The sequence below is a fragment of the Emiliania huxleyi genome (assembly GCF_000372725.1).
Source record: "Emiliania huxleyi CCMP1516 unplaced genomic scaffold EMIHUscaffold_265, whole genome shotgun sequence".
Classification (NCBI taxonomy): domain Eukaryota; phylum Haptophyta; order Isochrysidales; family Noelaerhabdaceae; genus Emiliania; species Emiliania huxleyi.
This window is the reverse complement of record NW_005200049.1, coordinates 1-18,060: the sequence shown is the minus strand read 5'-3', so window position 1 is coordinate 18,060 and position 18,060 is coordinate 1. Positions and strand designations below refer to the sequence as shown.

General features: G+C 66.2%; 5 protein-coding genes across 5 annotated transcripts; 3 read left to right on the top strand and 2 right to left on the bottom strand.

The window, feature by feature from the left end:
- Positions 1-4,359: 4,359 nt before the first annotated feature.
- On the bottom strand, positions 4,360-4,890 carry EMIHUDRAFT_74068 (hypothetical protein; the record flags this gene model as incomplete). Its single annotated transcript, XM_005777159.1, has 1 exon — positions 4,360-4,890. A coding segment is annotated over one exon (531 nt), but the record flags the coding sequence as incomplete, so codon positions are not given.
- Positions 4,891-7,937: 3,047 nt separating this feature from the next.
- Positions 7,938-8,786, top strand: EMIHUDRAFT_367597 (hypothetical protein). The gene has a single exon (XM_005777158.1). The coding sequence runs from the start codon at positions 7,986-7,988 to the stop codon at positions 8,640-8,642; it is 657 nt and encodes a 218-aa protein (XP_005777215.1). The 5' UTR covers positions 7,938-7,985; the 3' UTR covers positions 8,643-8,786.
- A 313-nt stretch (positions 8,787-9,099) lies between these two features.
- EMIHUDRAFT_367596 (hypothetical protein) lies at positions 9,100-11,009 on the top strand. The gene is made up of 6 exons (XM_005777157.1): positions 9,100-9,153; positions 9,358-9,441; positions 9,962-9,997; positions 10,211-10,250; positions 10,441-10,517; positions 10,741-11,009. Exons 1-6 carry the CDS (start codon positions 9,118-9,120, stop codon positions 10,990-10,992), a joined length of 525 nt encoding a protein of 174 aa, XP_005777214.1. The 5' UTR covers positions 9,100-9,117; the 3' UTR covers positions 10,993-11,009.
- Positions 11,010-13,738: 2,729 nt separating this feature from the next.
- Positions 13,739-16,052, top strand: EMIHUDRAFT_238276 (hypothetical protein; the record flags this gene model as incomplete). The annotated part of the gene is made up of 3 exons (XM_005777156.1): positions 13,739-13,744; positions 13,823-14,392; positions 15,858-16,052. The coding sequence occupies 3 exons, from the start codon at positions 13,739-13,741 to the stop codon at positions 16,050-16,052; spliced, it is 771 nt and encodes a 256-aa protein (XP_005777213.1).
- A 518-nt stretch (positions 16,053-16,570) lies between these two features.
- On the bottom strand, positions 16,571-18,052 carry EMIHUDRAFT_238275 (hypothetical protein; the record flags this gene model as incomplete). The annotated part of the gene is made up of 3 exons (XM_005777155.1): positions 16,571-16,702; positions 16,823-17,248; positions 17,840-18,052. Coding segments are annotated over 3 exons (771 nt in total), but the record flags the coding sequence as incomplete, so codon positions are not given.
- Positions 18,053-18,060: the final 8 nt, after the last annotated feature.

Below are 18,060 nucleotides of genomic sequence, written 5' to 3'. Positions count from 1 at the left end.
AATCTGTGCCGCCCGATGCGCCTCTCTGCACTGCTCCCGCATCCGCTCCGCCTCGTGACGTGCCTCTGCGGCCTCCCTCCGCAGCCGATCTGCCTCCGCCTTGGCCTCCTCGCACCGCTCGCGCTCCGCCTCCGCCGAGATCTCTGCGATGGCGCGGGCCGCCTCGGCCTGCGCGAGGGCCTCGCGAAGGTGCGACAGCGCCTCGTGTAGTAGCTCGTCAGGGCCCAGGGGCGCGGACGGGTCGGACGACATCGGGTACCGCGGAACGTTTCGTTCCAGGGTTCGGGCTCCTGCGGTCAGGGGGTCTGACACTTGTCGGCCGACCTATCTCATGGACACACACACACACACACACACACACACACACACACACACACACACACACACACACACACACACACACACACACACAGGGAGAGACAGACAGACAGACAGAGAAAGAGAGAGAGAGAGAGAGATACACGCACTGATAGTAACCTCGGGTAATCTCGGGTAATCTTGGGAGATCTCGGGTGATCTGTACCTCGGGTTATCTTGGGTAATCTCGGGTGATCTCAGGTAATATTGGACCTCGTGTAGTCGGGGAGTGTGGGCACTTACACACACACACACACACACACACGCAAACACACACACACACACACACACGCACACACACAAACACAAACGCACACTATTTGCGATCTCGGGTGATATCGAGTAATCTCGGGTAATCTCGGGTAATCTCGGGTAATCTCAGGTAATATTGGACCGCGTGTAGCGGGCGGGAGCGCCCTCAAATACAGTGTGGAGGCAACAGTATTACGAGACGCATCAACCCGGCGACCGCCGTTTCAGCCAGCCTCCAGGGTGCTGCGTGAAGACCCATGGCTCACGAGACACGTCAGGTGCGAAGTTGAGCGCGGAAAAGCTCGGAGACGCGCACTGAAGGTAGCGCACCGCGCGTGCCGGGCCGCCCTTTGCTCCGGCGATCTGGTTGCAGTACGGCCAGCTCCTGCGCTGCTGCTTCATGTCCCTGTTGAGCGCAATCTGCGCGCGGCAGGTGCGGTCGAGCCGCGTGTCCTGGACGAGGTAGTAGCTGCCGGGCGTGACGAAGCGCGAAAGGAGCTCAAAGTGCACGATCAGTGGCGTGGCCGTGTGGTCGCCGTCGTCGATCACGAGCACGGACTGCGCCTTCGAGGCCAACTTCTCGATGTAAGCGAGCTCGTCCGGCGCGGTCACGTCGGCCAGACGCGTCTCGAGGATGCCCTCGTGCTGCAGCGTGCGCCAGAGCTTGCTGTCGTGCGCCCGCGCCCGCGAGCTGCACTGGCGCTTAACCACAGGGTTGATGTCGTAGGTGAGTATCTTCCCATGAGAGGGAGGTGGTCGTACGCTCACTTTGTCGGCCGCGCGCGAGGTGAATACTGGGTGTGAGGCGCGCAGGAGGCGAGGTTGGGCGCGCCGGCGGTCGAGCCACCGAAGAATTCGACGTGGCGCAGCTCCGCGCCGGCGGGGACGACCGAGTACATGATGTCGGCGGCGGTCACGCGACGAGGGAGAGCCGCAGGAGCCCTCTGTGGAGCAGGCGCGCGAAAGCAGCGATGAGTGGAGCCGCGATCAGCCACCTGTGGGCGGTCATCGGGGTCGCGGTCAAGCTCGCGACGGGGTGAATCTGGTGCGTCTAGTATCACTGGTGGGCTGGGTGTGCAGCAGCGGCGCTCGAAAAGAGGGAAAAAACTCGACAACTGTTTGGAGTGTCTACATTCTCGAGGCACCGTTCTCGGCCCGGCCGGAAAGCTGGCTGGTGGTCGCGCGCGGCGCGTCAGCGCCACTCCGACTGGTCGGGCACCTCGGCTGGGTCCATCAGCAAGAGGCCCGCGCCGTCGGCCAGCCCCGCGAGCGCATGGGCGGCCGGCGCGAGCGGAGAACGACGGGCCAAGATCGGCTGGTTTGGCACGAAAAACGAGAACCGCGAAGGGGGGGGTCCGAATAAGTTACATCATACCACGCCGTCGCACTCGACTAGCTGACACCCGTCTTCAGACTCGGTGATCCGGAACGTCGCGCCAGAGAGGCGCTCCGCAAAGTGCACGGCGGTGGGCAGTGGAGGGAGGAGAGCGCCCCGCGGCGGGAGGCGCACGGAGCCGCGACGTGCCGCCGCGGGCGAGCGCCATGAACACGATCACAGCTGGTCCGCCGTGTGCTCGCAGGCCGCGCACGCGCCGCTCTCGAGCAGTGCGAGCAGCCCTCCGCGCAGCTTGGCGCAGCAGCGATCGGCGGCGGGTCCGAGGTCGCCGCGGGGGAGAGACTGCACCGAGTTTGCGCTCAACACGCAGACCCAGAGAGTCTGTGTCGTCAGCCGTTACTTCGACTCAGCAACACGGTGTCATTCATACTAATAATTACAAAATACTAAGGTCCTAGCTCTAACTGTAACAGGAGCTCTCTGCATTCGACAGCGACTAAGAGGTACCGTCCCCCCCCCCCCCCCTCTCTCTCTCTCTCTCACGGCTCGGTCTGGCGCTCGCCCCAACTCAGCATTCTCTAAGAGTTGGGGCGCAGCCCATGCTCATGTGAAACTGGCAGCTCTCCTGCACCTCTGTCCCGCTGCCGCTGCCGCCAGCAGACACCGTCGACGAGCTCCCCGCGCACTCCTCGGACGGCCACGTGATCTCGGACGACACGGGCGACGCGTCGTCGTCGGCGCCGGGTCCGCCGCATCGTGCCCCCGCCCTCCTCCGGCGCAGCTCGCTGCGCGGGCTCGATCCGCCTCCCGCAAGCCGGCTCTCCGCCTCCTCTGCCGGCGACGCATCCACGAGCGGCTCCAAGAGCGCCTCGCAGGGCGGCGGCACGTGCGGCCGCAGCGCCTCCGCCAAATCGGCGAGCGTCGTGCGCGCGGCCGGGTCACCGTGCAAGAGCGCGCCTGCCGCGGGAAGGGCCGAGGTCAGGCCGAGGTCTAGCCGAGGTCTGGCCGAGGTCTAGCCGAGGTCTGGCCGAGGTCTAGCCGACGTCTAGCCGAGGTCTGGCCGAGGTCTAGCCGAGGTCTGGCCGAGGTCTAGCCGAGGTCTGGCCGAGGTCTGGCCGAGGTCTAGCCGAGGTCTAGCCGAGGTCTGGCCGCGCGCCAAAAGTGGGCAGCAAGAGGAGCGCGGGAGTGAGGTCGGCGTCGCGGGCGGCGCTCGCCGCGAGGAACAGCGCGTGCTCTCCCGCCCGCGCGCCCTCCCCCCCCTCGTGCCGCCACTCGAGCGCCACGGCCTGGAGGAGGGCAGGTGTGGAGAGACCACGGTCGTCGGTCTCACACTGCCCCCCCCCAGCCTCCCTGCTGCTGCCTCTCGGTGCTGCCACTGCACGCGCAATCTCGGGCGATCTCGGGCCGCCGTGCCTTCACAAGTCCGGGATAGGAGTCCTCGGCGAAGGCCTTCTCGAGATCACCCGAGATTACCCGAGAGTCCCCGAGATGTCGCGAGATCGGCCGAGAGTAGCGAAGGCCTTCTCGAGAGTGAGCAGCTCAAACAGCACGCAGCCCAGCGCCTACGGGCCACACCCACCTCTCCGGCTCATCCCGGCGCATCTCGGAGCAGCTCCAGCAGCACGCAATCCCGCGCCCACAAGTCGGCGGGGTACGAGTACGGCTCCGACGCGAGCTGCTCGGGGCTCATGTAGTAGGGCGTGCCGCACGTCGTCAGCGCGAGGAGCGAGTCGGCGGTCGAGTCGTCCCGCGAGAGCCTAATCTCGGACAACCTCGGTCAATCTCGGCTCCTCTCGGCTCCTCTCGGCTCCTCTCGGCTCCTCTCGGCTCCTCTCGGCTCCTCTCGGCTCCTCTCGGCTCCTCTCGGTTCTCCTCTCGGCTCCTCTCGGCTCCTCTCGGCTCCTCTCGGCTCCTCTCGGCTCCTCTCGGCTCCTCCCGGCTCCTCTCGGTTCTCCTCTCCGCTCCTCTCGGCTCCTCTCGGCTCCTCTCGGCTCCTCTCGGCTCCTCTCGGCTCCTCTCGGCTGCCTCGCGGCTCCTCTCGGCTCCTCTCGGCTCCTCTCGGCTCCTCTCGGCTCCTCTCGGCTCCTCTCGGCTCCTCTCGGCTGCCTCGCGGCTCCTCTCGGCTCCTCTCGGCTCCTCTCGGCTCCTCTCGGCTCCTCTCGGCTCCTCTCGGCTCCTCCCGGCTCCTCTCGGCTCCTCTCGGCTCCTCTCGGCTCCTCTCGGCTCCTCCCGGCTCCTCTCGGCTCCTCTCGGCTCCTCTCGGCTCCTCTCGGCTCCTCTCGGCTCCTCTCGGCTCCTCCCGGCCTCCTCTCGGCTCCTCTCGGCTCCTCTCGGCTACCTCTCGGCTCCTCTCGGCTCCTCTCAGCTCCTCTCGGCTCCTCTCGGCCCCTCTCGGCTCCTCTCGGCTCCTCTCGCCCAAAGTCGCCGAGGAGGATGTCGAGGCCGCCGGTGAGGAGGATGTTGGACGGCTTGACGTCGCGGTGCATGATGCCCGCCGAGTGGATCGCAAAGAGCGCCGAGGCGAGCTGCGCGGTCCAGCGCAGCAGCCGTGCCGCCGGGAAAGAGGGCGGGGCCGCGGAGGCGACGAAGTCGCGCTCGCGCGAGTGCAGCTCTTCGAGGGCGAACGGAGTCTCCTCCAGCCGCCCTCGCCATGCCGCGGCCCGCACCTCCCTCGCCTGCTTGATCTGGTCCTCGAGAGTGCCGCCCGGCGCATAGTCGGTGAGGATGTGCAGCACGTCGCCGCGCAGGAAGCAGCTGCGAGAGGGTGGTGGCGGCGTCGGCGGCGGTGAGGGGGGTGGTTGTGGCGGCGATGGAGGCGGTGGCGTGGGAGGTGGGGGTGAGGGCGGAGGCGGCGACGGTTGATGCGACGGCGGGGGGGGAAGACGGTGGCGGCGAGGCCGGTGCCTCCGATAGCCGATGATGTGCGGCTGGTCGCGGAGCCGCATCAGCGCGGACACCTCCCTCTCGAGCCGCACCCCGTCGTGCCGCACATTCCCCGCCTGAGAGTGTGCGCAACACTCCTCTCAGGCGTCTCGCCTTGCCCTGCGTGTGCTCGCTAGCGCTCGCTACTCTCCCGCCCAGATCTGCTTCACGACGGCAAAGCTGCCAGACTCGCGGTGGCGCAGCAGGACCGCCTTGCCGAAGTGGCCCGAGCCGAGCACGTGCAGCTGCTCCCACGTCCGCTCGTACTCGGTCGCGAGCGCGAGCGACTCGAAGAGGGAGGGCATTGCCGCCGCCGCCGCCGCGCCGCTGCCGCCCGCCGCTGTGCTGCCCGCCGCCGCGCCGCCGTGCTGCCCGCCGCCGCTGCCCGCCTCCACCTGCTCGCGGTGGTGGAGGAAGCCCTGGGCAAAGGAGCGCAGCGTGCCCTCCATCGGCTGCGCGATGAAGAGGCCGAGCCTGCGTCATGATCGCAACTCGGTCCGGACTACTCGGTGAGGGGGCGGGAATACGGTGCTTTGAGCATCACATCACATGAAGGCAGGTGGCCTCTCGAGCTGGTCGGAAGGCACGGCTGCATATCATGCATCATCTAGCCGCCGAGCGCCCGAGCGCGAGAAAGTGTACCGCCGCCTCGCCCTCGAGAGGAGGACGGTCTCGCAGGCACGACCACCGTGGCGCTGCTGCGATCGCGGCGACGCTGACCGCGTTGACGAAGACGCGCTGGGAGGGGGAGAGGAAGAAGAGGGTCATCATCAGTGGGTACAGCGTCATATTCACCGGCACGAGCGCGGAGACGAGCGGGCCCGCCGCCGGACCCTCCTCCATCACGCGGGCGATGCAGAAGTAGGACGCCCAGGACGCCGTTGTCATGACGCACATGGCGCGTGCGCCGATGCGTTGCGCGAGCTGGCGATCGGCTCGAAACCGAGCTGCGTGGTGCAGCACCACGCGCAGCACCGACTCAACAATCGCGGGCAGCAGGAGCACCTTGGCGATTGGAGCAAAGGTGTCGTCGTGCAGCCCGACCGTGAGCAGCGCGAGGAGTGAGCCGAGGATGAGGCAGTGAAGCGGGTAGACGAGCCGAAAGGCCTCGCCGCGAAACGTGTCCTCATACGCGGTCTCCTCCACCATGGCCTCAGCGGTTGTGTCTGCGGTTCGGACGATCGTATGGACATTTCCGTGACACTACCCGGGTACCGTTCGCCCGAGATAGTGCGAGATAGATAGTGCGAGGTGGATGGGTTGGGGGAGTGAGGGGGCTAGTGTGGAAACTTTTTTATTAATGAACTCCGGAGCGGGGCCCCGAGCAAGCCCTAAATCCTCCCCCTCTACCTCATTCATTCACATAGTGGCCATTGCACTCGTCAAGTTTGGTCGTCGATTCAGGAGGCCCGAAGATGGGGAAGCCGTCCCTGGCAAAGCCCAGCAACTCCTCCGCTCAGCATAGCGTTCGCGGCCGACTTTTCGTGGTAGTGCCTATGCAATTGCAGAGCAGCGCAGCGAGCGGGGCGGAGAGGGATGTGTGTAGTCGGGGTGGGGGATGGGGGATTGGTGAGAGGGGGGGGGGGGGGGGCTTACCAGAAGGGCGCAATGGACCGCGAGATGCTTTCGCCCGCCCACGTGTTTGGCCCGTCCATGATACCGCGGAGGACCGCCCGTGCTTGCCCGACCATGGGGAGTCCGGACAGTGTGAAAGCAGCTGGGCCGTTGGTTGGGGTTTCCGTGCCCTTTGCCGGCTGCACCCGAGGCCACAGTGGCAGCTCGACAGCATAGCGATGAACACACGGGCTGAAGCGTCCAGGAGTAAGCGGCACATCATGCGGTGGCACGCCGTTACTGAAAATGAATCGGCGCCCTCTGCGAAGGTCGATGCAGTGCTCGACGTGGTTCGTGGCGAGAAAGTCGGCGGGGTGACGAAGCCAACTTTGCGCCGACCCTTGCTTCGGGCGCATCGTGCGGAGAAGTTCACGCCAAAAAAGGGCTCACGCCTCGTGCAGCCGAATGCCCAGGGTCGCGCAAGGCCAGGGCCAGGCTTCGAGGAGCCGCGCCCACAGCCCGCGCCCGAGAAGGCTTAGCTGACGCTGCTCGCTCACACCGGTTGTGGGCCAAGGCACGACGCGCCACATCCTGAGCAGCTTGAGTTTTGAGAGGATGGACGGCGGCAGCGCATTCGTGAGCACAGAGGAGCGACCTGTTGCCCAGCACCGCGAGGATGCCACCGCCGACGCCAATCACGCTACCTGGCTCGTGAACATGGTGGACCCTGCCAAATAGGCGGTTGCCGCACGTGAAGGATCGCCCATCTACCACACAAGCGCAGCCAGGAAGTGCAGGCGGGACCAATAGCTGTGCACCGTTCCGTGCCATGTACATTGACATCCACACGTCTTCTGCCTTCCACCACTCTGGCTGGGGCCATCGTTGCCCTGGCAATGGGCTCAGACGGGCCGATGGCTTCCAGCGCCGCAGCGCTGCGCGGGAGGCCACCAGCAGCTGGCCGCCGAGTACTATGTGTCGAGAATTTGCCCACACCTGCTCGCCCAGCAGTATTGGTTTCGATGGCGAGTAGTCGCGGAGAAATGGCAGCAAGGAATCTGGGCGAAGCAGGGTGTCGGGGTCCAGCTTTGCCACCCAGTGCCACGACCATCCAGTTACCTGGCAGCCTTCCAAGACACGGGTCCATGCATGTTGCAGCATCTGCTGATTGGCGGGATGACCGTCGACGTAGCCGCTGTAAAATGAAGCACGCGATGCAACCGCCTCAACCCCCCAAGCAGAGTCGTTGTAGAAGCTGAACAGACGGTGTGAGGTGCAGGCTGCTTGCATGGATGTTGTGGCTGAACGAAGCGTGGGCTCATGTTGGACCGGGCCCACCACTGCAAAGCAAAGCAGCTGGTGGTCCCTCTCCTTCATGCTGCTGACGAGCGCCGCGAGCCCCGCTGGTACACACTGGTACGTACTTTTAGCTTACGGTCCCCTAGGATTAGAGCATTTCTTAATCGCTCAAAATTCTTTTTGCTCGCTGTGCGAGTAAGCCGACCGCTCTGAAATGCTCCTGTTTCTCCTCTCCCGACCCTGCCATCGCTCCGCTCAACCATGCATGTCGGCGCTCGTCCCGCCGCCGCCGCTGGCCAGCCTCGCCGAACTACAGGAGGCACTTGGACGGTTCCGCGACGCGGTGGAAGCGGACGCGACCGACGCGGAGGCGCTCTTGAATCACGGCCTGGTGGCAAAGCGGCTTCGCGACTTCTCGCTGGCGGCGGCCTCCCTGTCGAGCGCCGTCGAGCTTTGTCCGGCCGACGACGGCGCCAAGAGCGCCCTCGCGGATGTCTTGGCCGAGATGGGTCTCGACAGCGAGGCCGAGGCGCTGCTCTGCGATCTGCTAACGCGGGACCAGCCGGCGGCCTCTCGGCTGAAGCTGGCCCTCGCCAACCTGCGGCTCAGCGGGCTGGGCAAGCGCGCCGAAGCGCTGCGCGCCTACCGCGAGGCGTGCGAGGCGGGGCCGTCGCCAGTTGCCTTGCTGGCGGGAATTGCTGCCGACTCGATGGGAGAGCATGCGGCCGCGGCCGGCTTCTACAGGGATGCCCTGTCCCAGGACGAGCACGACGAGAACGCAGCGCTGCACCTGATGCACGGCCTGCTGCGGGCGGGCGACAGCGAGAGCGCCGCTGCGCTGCGCCCCAAGCTGCCCACTCACGTGCTCTCGAGATGCCCCGAGATGGCCCGAGATGACCCGAGATGCCCCGAGATGGCCTGAGATACCGGGAGATGCCCCGAGATGGCCTGAGATACCGGGAGATGCCCCGAGATGGCCTGAGATACCGGGAGATGACCCGAGATGACGCTAGATGACCAGAGATGCCCCGAGGTGACCCGAGATGACCCGAGATGACCCGAGGTGACCCGAGATGGCCTGGGACATGACGCTGACTGGGAGGCACGGTCCTCTTCACAGCTCTAGGCGTGAGCAGGTGCTCTCGAGCGTCGACTACGTCCTCTCGACGCCGGTGGCCCTAGACGCTTGAACACGTCTTCTTGTACTCCAGCCAGGGCTCGGGAGGACACGCACTCCGCTGTACTCACACACGCACTCCGCTGTCTTCTTCTCCGCTGTCTTCACGCGGTGCTCTGAAGACGCCGCGCAATGCCGTGTGCTCCCGCCCTCATGTCGGCGTATTCACCCACGTAGGCCGGTGGCGATGGCGCCGAGCGTGCACTACTTTACCCACGACATGCTGCAGCTCGCGCTCCGCTCCGCGCACGCGGAGGCGAGGGCCTGGTCCTCGGGCCGTCGGCGCCCATCAACCAGTCCCGAGACCCGTGCCTCCACCCTGACCCTACCCTAACCCTAACCCTAACCCTGACCTAACCCTAACCCTAACCCTAACCCTAACCCTAACCCTAACCCTAACCCTAACCCTAACCCTAACCCTAACCCTAACCCTAGCCCTAACCCTAACCCTGACATGCAGAGTGAGGCGGGCCTGCTGCTCGAGTTTGGGGTGTACCACGGGAGGACGCTGCGCATGATCGCCTCGCACTTCCCCGACGACCCGGCGCGCCCGCCTCGGCTGTCTTGGAGGAGGGAGGGAGGGAGGGAGAGGGAGGGACGGAGAGAGAGAGAGAGAGAGAGAGAGAGAGAGAGAGAGAGAGAGAGAGAGAGAGAGAGAGAGAGAGAGAGACTTGCTAGACCTCACGACGGCGCGTCTCTTCACGCGAAAGCACTACCCCGGGGCCCAAGACGCACAAGCACAGGCAGTCGAGAAGGGAGAGAGACAGCGGCGGCAGTCAGAAGGCACTGGGTCCCAGCAAGGCGAAGGCGATGACGGCCTCTAGTGTGAGCTCTAGACTAGCGAGCTACTAGGATTAGGAGCCGACAGACCCTCGCGTCTCCACACGACAGCGCAGCCCAGGGCCCAGAGAACGCGCACGGACAGTCGAGAACGAGCAGGCGGGCGCGGATCAACTGCGTCTCTTCACGCCGCCCCGCGTCAGCAGGCGCACGGCTTCGACACATTCTCGGGTAATCTCGGGTAGTCTCGGGTAGTCTCGGGTAACCTCGGGTAATCTCAGCAGGTGCACGGCTTCGACACCTTCTCGGGCATCCCTGAGGTGGGCGCCCCCGCTCGCCCCTTGTGGGCTCGAAGATCGGAGAGGTTACCCCACTGCCGTGTCGGTCCAACGTGACGTAAGCACGGGAGAAAGAGCGAACGGATGGTTGATTGCGGGGCCTGATACGCCGAAGATCACACTTGGAACGAGGGCTAGCAACCAGATCAGGTAGTTCCAGGTAGCTCCGCAAATGCAGTTGCCACCCCTCCTCAGGATTGGCACTCGACGAGGGCGGGCGCTTACTCAACGCACGGCGAGCGGCCCTAGAAGCGGATCACGCAATGAAGCCTTCCAACCAGCGCTCGAGAGGATAGCTACTCCGCCGTCCTCGGCCGTATTCGGCCGGACTCACTGCATTCGTACCCCTCGCACTCACGCGGTGCAAAAACACACACTGCTCAATGCCGTCTTCCCGCCCCGAGGCCGGTGTCTTCAGCACGTAGGCACGCTGCCTCCGGCGCCCGACAACGTGCAGTACCACGTCGGACTCTTCGCTGACACCCTGCCAGCCTTCCTGGAGGCCCTCCTCTTCCCCTCCGCCCCTCCGCCCCTCCGCATCGCGCCCCTCTCCTCTTCCCGACCCCTCCTCGCTGCACCCTCCTCCCCTCTCCTCGCCTCTCCCCTCCTCCTCGCCTCCTCGCCTCGCCTCGCCCCGCCCCGCCCCGCCCCGCCCCGCCCCGCCCCGCCTCCTTCGCCCCCCCCTCCGTCGACACCCGTCACGCCGCCCCGTGCCGCGCGCGCAGGCGAACCCCGGGCCAATCCGACTGATGAATCTAGACTGCGATCTCTACTCCTCGGCGAAGGACGTGCTTGATGCGGTGGCGGGGCGCCTCCGTCCGGGCAGCGTGATTGTTCTGGACGAGTATGTGATGAACCCGCACTGGGAGGAGGACGAGTACAGGGCCTTTCAGGAGGCGGTCGCAGAGCACGGGTGGGAGTATCGGTACCTCGGGATCTCGCTGGTTTCTCAGCAGGCCGTGGTCCAACTCGTGTAGAATGACGAGATGAGTGGAACTAACCCTTGAAAGAAACGATGTCGCCAGCTGCACCAGCAGCGCCACCGAGTCGCAGCCACACGTCACCGCTCACGGACGGAGACCACGAGCCGCTGGCCTGGCGAGGCGCCGATGTCGCGCGAGAGGGCCGTGTGCACGCGTGGCAGCAGCAGCTCTGCTACTGGGCCGCCGGCGACGGCGGAGAGCGCTCGGGAGAGCGCTCGGAGAGCCGCTGCGGGGCCGTCCGGCCAGGCGCGGCCACACGCGACATGTTTTTCTTTTTTGCATGGCACTGGGCACGGGACTGTGTAAAATTCTTTTTTGGAACAGTCTCGGGGTCGGGTGCTACTTCTACGCCGTGGGCCACCGTTTGCTCCGGGACTATCATGGTAACAAGTACGTACACGCACACTAACAAGGGAACTGAGTACGGCCTACATACACACAGTGAGTGTGTACGCGGACAGATGGTGGTTGGTGGCGCCGACATGCACATGCCATGTCAGTAGACGGCGTGCGAGCAGAGAGAACCGAGAGAGGAGGCGCTTCTAGCACGAACTGTTTGGTCAGTCTCGTAGATATTCGACGAACTTGTGTGCCAGCTCAGCGACAGACATGCCATCGTTCTCGTCGTCACCTCCGAGAGCTTGGTTGACAAGCCACTTCAAATCTCCTTTGGTGAGCTGTTGGAAGTGACGACTGCGAAGCCGCCCATTGCGGCAAGCATCTTCGCAAGCGGCCTTTAGCTCGTCAAGGGTACCGCGGGAAACAGCGCCGCATGCGCGAAGCAAGTTCGTCAGCTTCGTACCACCAGGCCTGAGCTCAAAAATCGTCTGCATCTGCGGAATAGTGATAGCCACGTCTGCCATGTCGAGCGGGTCGTCGCTTCGCCGGCGATTATGCTGCGGTACGGGGGAGTCGGTAGACCTTGTCCGGCGCCTGCTAGGTGCCGCGGATGATCCAGAGCTCTGCTCGTCAACGGTATCGCTGGCGTCCGGAGGGGGCCTTGGCCGAGTGCGAGACCGTGGCGCTCGGAGCGACTCTTCGATGCCTTGCGCCAGGTTGCGATTGTCTGCTTCCTGCGACCGTCCTTCCGACGCCTCGAGCGCCTGCGCCATGCCCTGAGCACTGGGACCCGGTCTGGGGGTCGCGCCCTGAGCGTCATCGCCACCTGATCTATCTGGCTGCGGGACATGCTTGTCATGGCCGCGTGGAATGTCCGAATCGTGCCAGCACCATTGATCGCCTGCGAGCAAGAGCCAGTGGCCATCATTGAAGTCGGGAATGGTACGATCACAGCATCTGAGCTTGTACTCAATGTGGTCAGACGTAACGTCGCCATCTCGATCCCACGTTGGGTCGTACCGAACGTCGACCACATGGGTCTCAAACCACTTTTTTCCACCGTGAGCGCCACCATCGAACCAAATAGTGTCCTGCTTCTTGGGAAGGTCAAGCCGGCGCAGATCTGCGTCGATGCTGTGCTCAACCGACTCGTCGGCGTCGTGCCCGAGAAAGGCCTTGCCGTATCGCTTGCGCCTGTCTCCAAAAATGCGCTTGCTGGATGCGAGTGCAGCCAGCCCTAGGTCGTTCCTGACTTTCTCTTCTAGCAGCGTCGTGTCCGGGCTGAAAATCTCGTTGATCGACGTGCCCTTCAGAAGGTGCTCGTTGACCTGGTCAACGAGGTCAGGGTAGGCTTGCACGACGCGATAGTCAAGCTCGGGCATGAGCACACGAACGACCCCTGTCTGGCCTTCGACCCATCCGTTCTCCTCCGAGATCGACCTGCGCAAGAAGGTCGCGCGCCCTGCCGTCTGCACCAGCAAGTCAATGCTTGCCCCAGGCTTCATGGCGAGCACGAGATGCGTCGGAACGCGCGAGTCGGTAACGAAGGAGTTGCCACGCGCCATCATCGTGTAGCCAAAGACGGCCATCGCATCATCCGCATGGTCACGATTCTCCCCGCGGGTGAGCTCGAGGACAGACTCCACAGCGGCGAGCACCTCCTCAATTCTAGCAACCCGTGTGCGCAAGCCCGCGGACAGAAGGTGGCCCGGCCTGCAGGGTCGGTATACACGCGCTGCGTGAGGACAGTGCGTGCGCGAGTCAAGGCTAGAGGACGCACCCGATCGTCGTTCCCTTGTCGTCGAAGCCGTTGCCTGCCTTGCCCCACATCTGCTTGGCGTCGGTGCGCCAGGCACAGCTCTCGCGGCCGCCGCTCTGCGGCCGCGGAATCGACGAAGACCACCGCGGAGGAAGAATCACACGGCCACTGCCGGGAGCGACAGTGCTCTTCACGTCCGCGAGGGCCGCGTTCTGCGTAGCCGTCCGCGAAAAACGGACAACAATCCCTCTGCCGCAGTAGACCAGGACGTGCAGAGCTGGAAAGTCGTTCTGCATCTTCTCCGCCTTGTCAAAGACGCCAGTCGGCACGTAGACCTTAGCCTGCGTGATGTCGAGCAGCAGCGCCTTCTTGCGCCCGCCATCGCGCCTGAGAGCGTCTTCGAACATGGCGCTCACCTGGTCGTTGACTCCGAGATCGGCGTCGCGTGCAAAGCTGTCGACGAGGAAGACGCGGTCATCGTCGATCTCCTCGCCCTCCTCAATCTCTGGGTGCAGCTCGCGTGACGACGACCGCAGTGGCATAAACTGGGGCACGCCGGAATACTGACCCCCAGGAGCACGTGTCAGAAAGACCGGCCCTCGCGGCTGCCCTCCTGTGCGCTGCATCTCAAGGAAGACGGGCATGAGCGTTGCGGAGATATTGATGATGAGCTGCGCGCCATGATAGGTGGAAGTCGTCCTCTCGAGCTTCGTGATCGCCTTGCAGTTTGCGACGCCTGACGGCCTCAAGCCGGCGGTTGGCACCAAGAACGAGCGGCACCACATCGTCTGCATCCAGAACGCCGCCTCGCAGGCCACGCTCTACACCAAGGCATTGGTCGACAATTGGGCGGACCAGACGCCGCAGCAGGCGCACGCCTTCCTCTCGAAGCCCGACGTCACCGTGACCAACGAGAACGACAAGGAGGGGCAGCTGCCGAAGATCAAGGCGCTCGACGCGACGGTGCAAGCTGCATTTGGCGGCATCGCGCGACGACTGGAGGACGAGCTGACGGCGAGCGAGGCGGCGGCTGCGCGCGCGGAGGCCGAGCTGACCGCGTGGGAGACGGAGAATGACGCCAAGGCGGGCGCGGGCCACCGCTTGAAGGTGGCGGCGCTGCAGACCGCGAGCGCGGTGGCGGCGGCGCGCAAGGCGAAGCAGGAGCACGCGCGGGCGATTGCAGTCGGCGTCATCCGGCTGTCATGGAGCAGAGGGGCGTCAGCAGAGGTGGACGAGGCGGGGCGCCCCCGGTGCTCCGTAGTGCTTGCCATGTGCTTGTTGGTCCTGCCGCTCTATGTTGCTGGATGCATCGCGCCGCTTGTGGCGTTGACTCGTTGTGGCACCGACGCGATGAAGGCGGCGGCCGCGAGGGCGCTGGGGGGGCTCGCTCTCAAGAACGCCGACAACAAGGTGGCGATCGCGAAGGGGGGCGGCATCGCGCCGCTGGTGGCGCTGGCTCGCGACGGCACGGATTGGCAGAAGGAGGAGGCCGCGGGGGCGCTGGCCAACCTCGCCGAGAACGCCAACAACCGAGTGGCGATCGCGAAGGCGGGCGGCGTTGCGCCGCTGGTGGCGCTGGCTCGCGACGGCACGGACGGCGTCGGGCAGCCCGTTGCCGTCCGAGTCGGGGTCCATGGCGTCGGGGATGCCGTCCTAGATGCCGTCGCTGTCCGTGTCGGCGGAGCCCTCTACGGCGTCGACGGGCAGAAGGAGATGGCCACGGTGGCGCTGGGTAACCTCGCTCACAACCCCAACAACAAGGTGGAGATCGCGAGGGCGGGCGGAATCGCGCCGCTGGTGGCGCTTGTTCGCGACGGCACGGACGGGCAGAAGGTGTGTGCCGCGTGGACGCTGGCGATCCTCGCTTGCAACAACGCCGACAACAAGGTGGCGATCGCGAGGGCGGGCGGCATCGCGCCGCTGGTGGCGCTGGCTCGCAACGGCACGGACGGGCAGAAGGAGAACGCCGCGGCGGCGCTGGCTAACCTCGCTCACAACGCCGACAACAAGGCGGCGATCGCAAAGGCGGGCGGCATCGCGCCGCTGGTGGCGCTGGCTCGCGACGGCACGGACGGGCAGAAACAGATCGCTGCGGTGGCGCTGGGTAACCTCGCCGAGAACGCCGACAACCGAGTGGCGATCGCGAGGGCGGGCGGCATCGCGCCGCTGGTGGCGCTGGCTCGCGACGGCACGGACGGGCAGAAGAGGTATGCCGCGGGGGCGCTGCGGAAGCTCGCCGACAACGCCGACAACAAGGTGGCGATCGCGAAGGCGGGTTTCCAACCTTAGTGACTAGCATACCACCTAGACCCTCACCCACCCACCTCTCCTAGGGGCAAGGCCCCAGCCCCAACCTTACCACCACTTTAATCAGTAACGGCGGTCACGCATTGTCAAGGAGATGCGCCGCCCATTTTCATGCGTGTTGCCTGTTCTAGCTTTTTCATTACATCATACATGCGTACACTGACAGTCAAATGTGCGTCGTGAAGACTAAAGTCTACAGAGCCACAGCGCACAGGTCCCGGGCAAGAAAAGCGAGATGGCCGTGGCCGGGTTCACGCCATGCGGCACCGCCCCGCCGCCGACCCCTCCCGCCACTGCGAGAGGGCGAGGCAGCGGCGCAGCTCCGCGGCGCCCTCCGCCTCGGCACAGAGAATATTTTTGCTCAAAACTTTTTAGTAGCGCTCTGGCATGTCCAAGGCGATCTGAAGGGGTCTGACTGATGAATCTAGACTGCGATCTCTACTCCTCGGCGAAGGACGTGCTTGATGCGGTGGCGGGGCGCCTCCGTCCGGGCAGCGTGATTGTTCTGGACGAGTATGTGATGAACCCGCACTGGGAGGAGGACGAGTACATGGCCTTTCAGGAGGCGGTCGCAGAGCACGGGTGGGAGTATCGGCACCTCGGGATCTCGCTGGTTTCTCAGCAGGCCGTGGTCCAACCGCTCGTGTAGAATGACGAGATGAGTGGAACTAACCCTTGAAAGAAACGATGTCGCCAGCTGCACCAGCAGCGCCACCGAGTCGCAGCCACACGTCACCGCTCACGGACGGAGACCACGAGCCGCTGGCCTGGCGAGGCGCCGATGTGGCCGCTTAGGGGCTTACGGCTCTACGCTATATAACAAAAGCCGTACACGTACGCACGAGCGACCCGGGGGCGCGAGGCCGAGGGTCGCGAGCCCGAGCCCCCCCGAGCAGGAGCTCTCTGCGACTCCACGGTCTCTTTTCTTCAGATGATTACAACACACGTTTCCGAAACTGGCAGCCCCGCTAAGTCGAGCACTCGTGTCCTGTCTGTCCTCCGTAAGCGGCGTGTCCGCCACCGCACGCGCACCTCACCTTAAAAGCAACCGCCCACGGCGAGGTAGCGCACTACTCGTCGAGTAAAGTCTCTCGATATGTGCGATCCGGCCCGGCGCGCTTCAGGCCTATCCCCACCGTTGCCAGCTCGCGCCCCTCGCCGGCTTGTCTATGGGTTGCACACGGGGCAGCTCGCCCGCGCATCGCTCGGCTCTTGCGAGACGCCGCCTCCCCCGACCGCCGTGGCGGCGGAGAGGAGGCGCATCATGTCCCACGCCGCGGCCGAGCGGTCCGCCATGGTCTGGAGGCGCGCCTCGAGCTTCTCGATGCGGCTTGCCGGCGCCGACGCCGCGGCCGCCGTCACCACCTCTTGCGCCAGCGCCGCGTGCGCGGCCGCGGTCTCGTCGCCGGCTGCGCGCACGCGCTCAAGGCACGCGCGCTGCTCCGCGACCGTGGCGCGGAGATCGTCGAGGCGGCGCGAGAGGTCGCCCGACCGGCCCTCCTCGCCGCCATTCTTGCGCGCCGCCTCCGCCGCCATCGACGCGACAATCTCAACCTCCGCCGCCGGGAGCAGCCCGGCGGAGCCGGACGCGCGCCGCTCGGCCAGCTGCCGCTTGAGCGAGCGCACCTCCTCCTCGGCGGCGGAGCGGGCGGCCGCCTCGGCAAAGAGCTCGTTGCGCAGCACCGCCGCCTCGGCGGCGCTCTCCCTCGCCGCCGCCTCGCGCGTCGCCTCGATGACCTCGTCCAGCGTGCGGCACTTGTCCACAAATGCGACCGACTGCGTGTGCCCCACCGCCGCCTCGACGGCGTGCGCGACCGCCTCGGCAAGCGAGGCGCCGCGCGCCTCCTCCGGAGCGGCGGCGAGGGGCTCCATGGCGCGGGGCCCCGAGGCGCGCGCCGCGCGCGTCTCCGCCGCCGCCAGCTGTGCCTCGGCCGCCGCCTGCGCCGCCTCGGCGCGCGCCTGCTCTGCCGCCAGCTCTGCCTCGGCCGCCTTCTTCTCCGCCGCGGCGGTCGCCGCCGCCGCCGCCGCCGCCACCTCCTCGGCCGCCGCCTCAGCCAACGCCGCCGACTCCTCGGCCGCCGCCTCCGCCTCCGCCGCCGCCTCCTCCGCCGCCCGCCGCGCCGCGGCCGCGTCCTCGAGATCGGACCGAAGCGACTCGGCCTTGGCTTGCGCCTCCGCCGCCTCTGCCGCCGCCTCGGCGGACCTCTCCTGCGCGTCGACGGCCCGCTCCTCCGCCTCCGCCGCCCGTGTCTCCGCCTCCGCCGCCCGCTCCTCCGAGCCGGCCAGCCGCTCCGACAGCTGCGCGATGGCCTCCGCCTGCGCCCGCCCGTCGGCGAGGGCGGCCGCCTGTGCCGAAGCGAGGCAAGCCTCGGCCGCCTGCCGCGCGAGCTCCTCCGCGCGGAGCTCCTCCTTGGCGGCGGCGACGGACTGCGCGACCTCGTCGTACTTGCGCCGCGCCAGCGCGACGGCGCCCGTCTCCGCCTCCGCCGCCGCCCGCAGCCGCTCGCCGAGCAGCTCGTTGGCGGCAAGGGCCGCCTCCTTCTCGCAGCGGGCGTCGGCCGCACTCCCCTCTAGCTGAGCGGCGCGTGCGCGCTCGGTCGCGAGGCGCGACTCCGCCTCGACGAGGATGGACGCCGCCCGCGCCTCGGCCTCGCGCG

Excerpts from the sequence above, each read along its gene's own strand:
- EMIHUDRAFT_367597 (XM_005777158.1), top strand. The coding sequence starts at position 7,986 with ATGTCGGCGCTCGTCCCGCCGCCGCCGCTGGCCAGCCTCGCCGAACTA.
- EMIHUDRAFT_367596 (XM_005777157.1), top strand. The coding sequence starts at position 9,118 with ATGCTGCAGCTCGCGCTCCGCTCCGCGCACGCGGAG. Across the intron at positions 9,442-9,961 it reads CGCACTTCCCCGACGACCCG|GTGCACGGCTTCGACACCTT; the intron begins GCGCGCCCGCCT and ends TAATCTCAGCAG. Across the intron at positions 10,251-10,440 it reads GGGCGCTTACTCAACGCACG|GCACGCTGCCTCCGGCGCCC; the intron begins GCGAGCGGCCCT and ends TTCAGCACGTAG.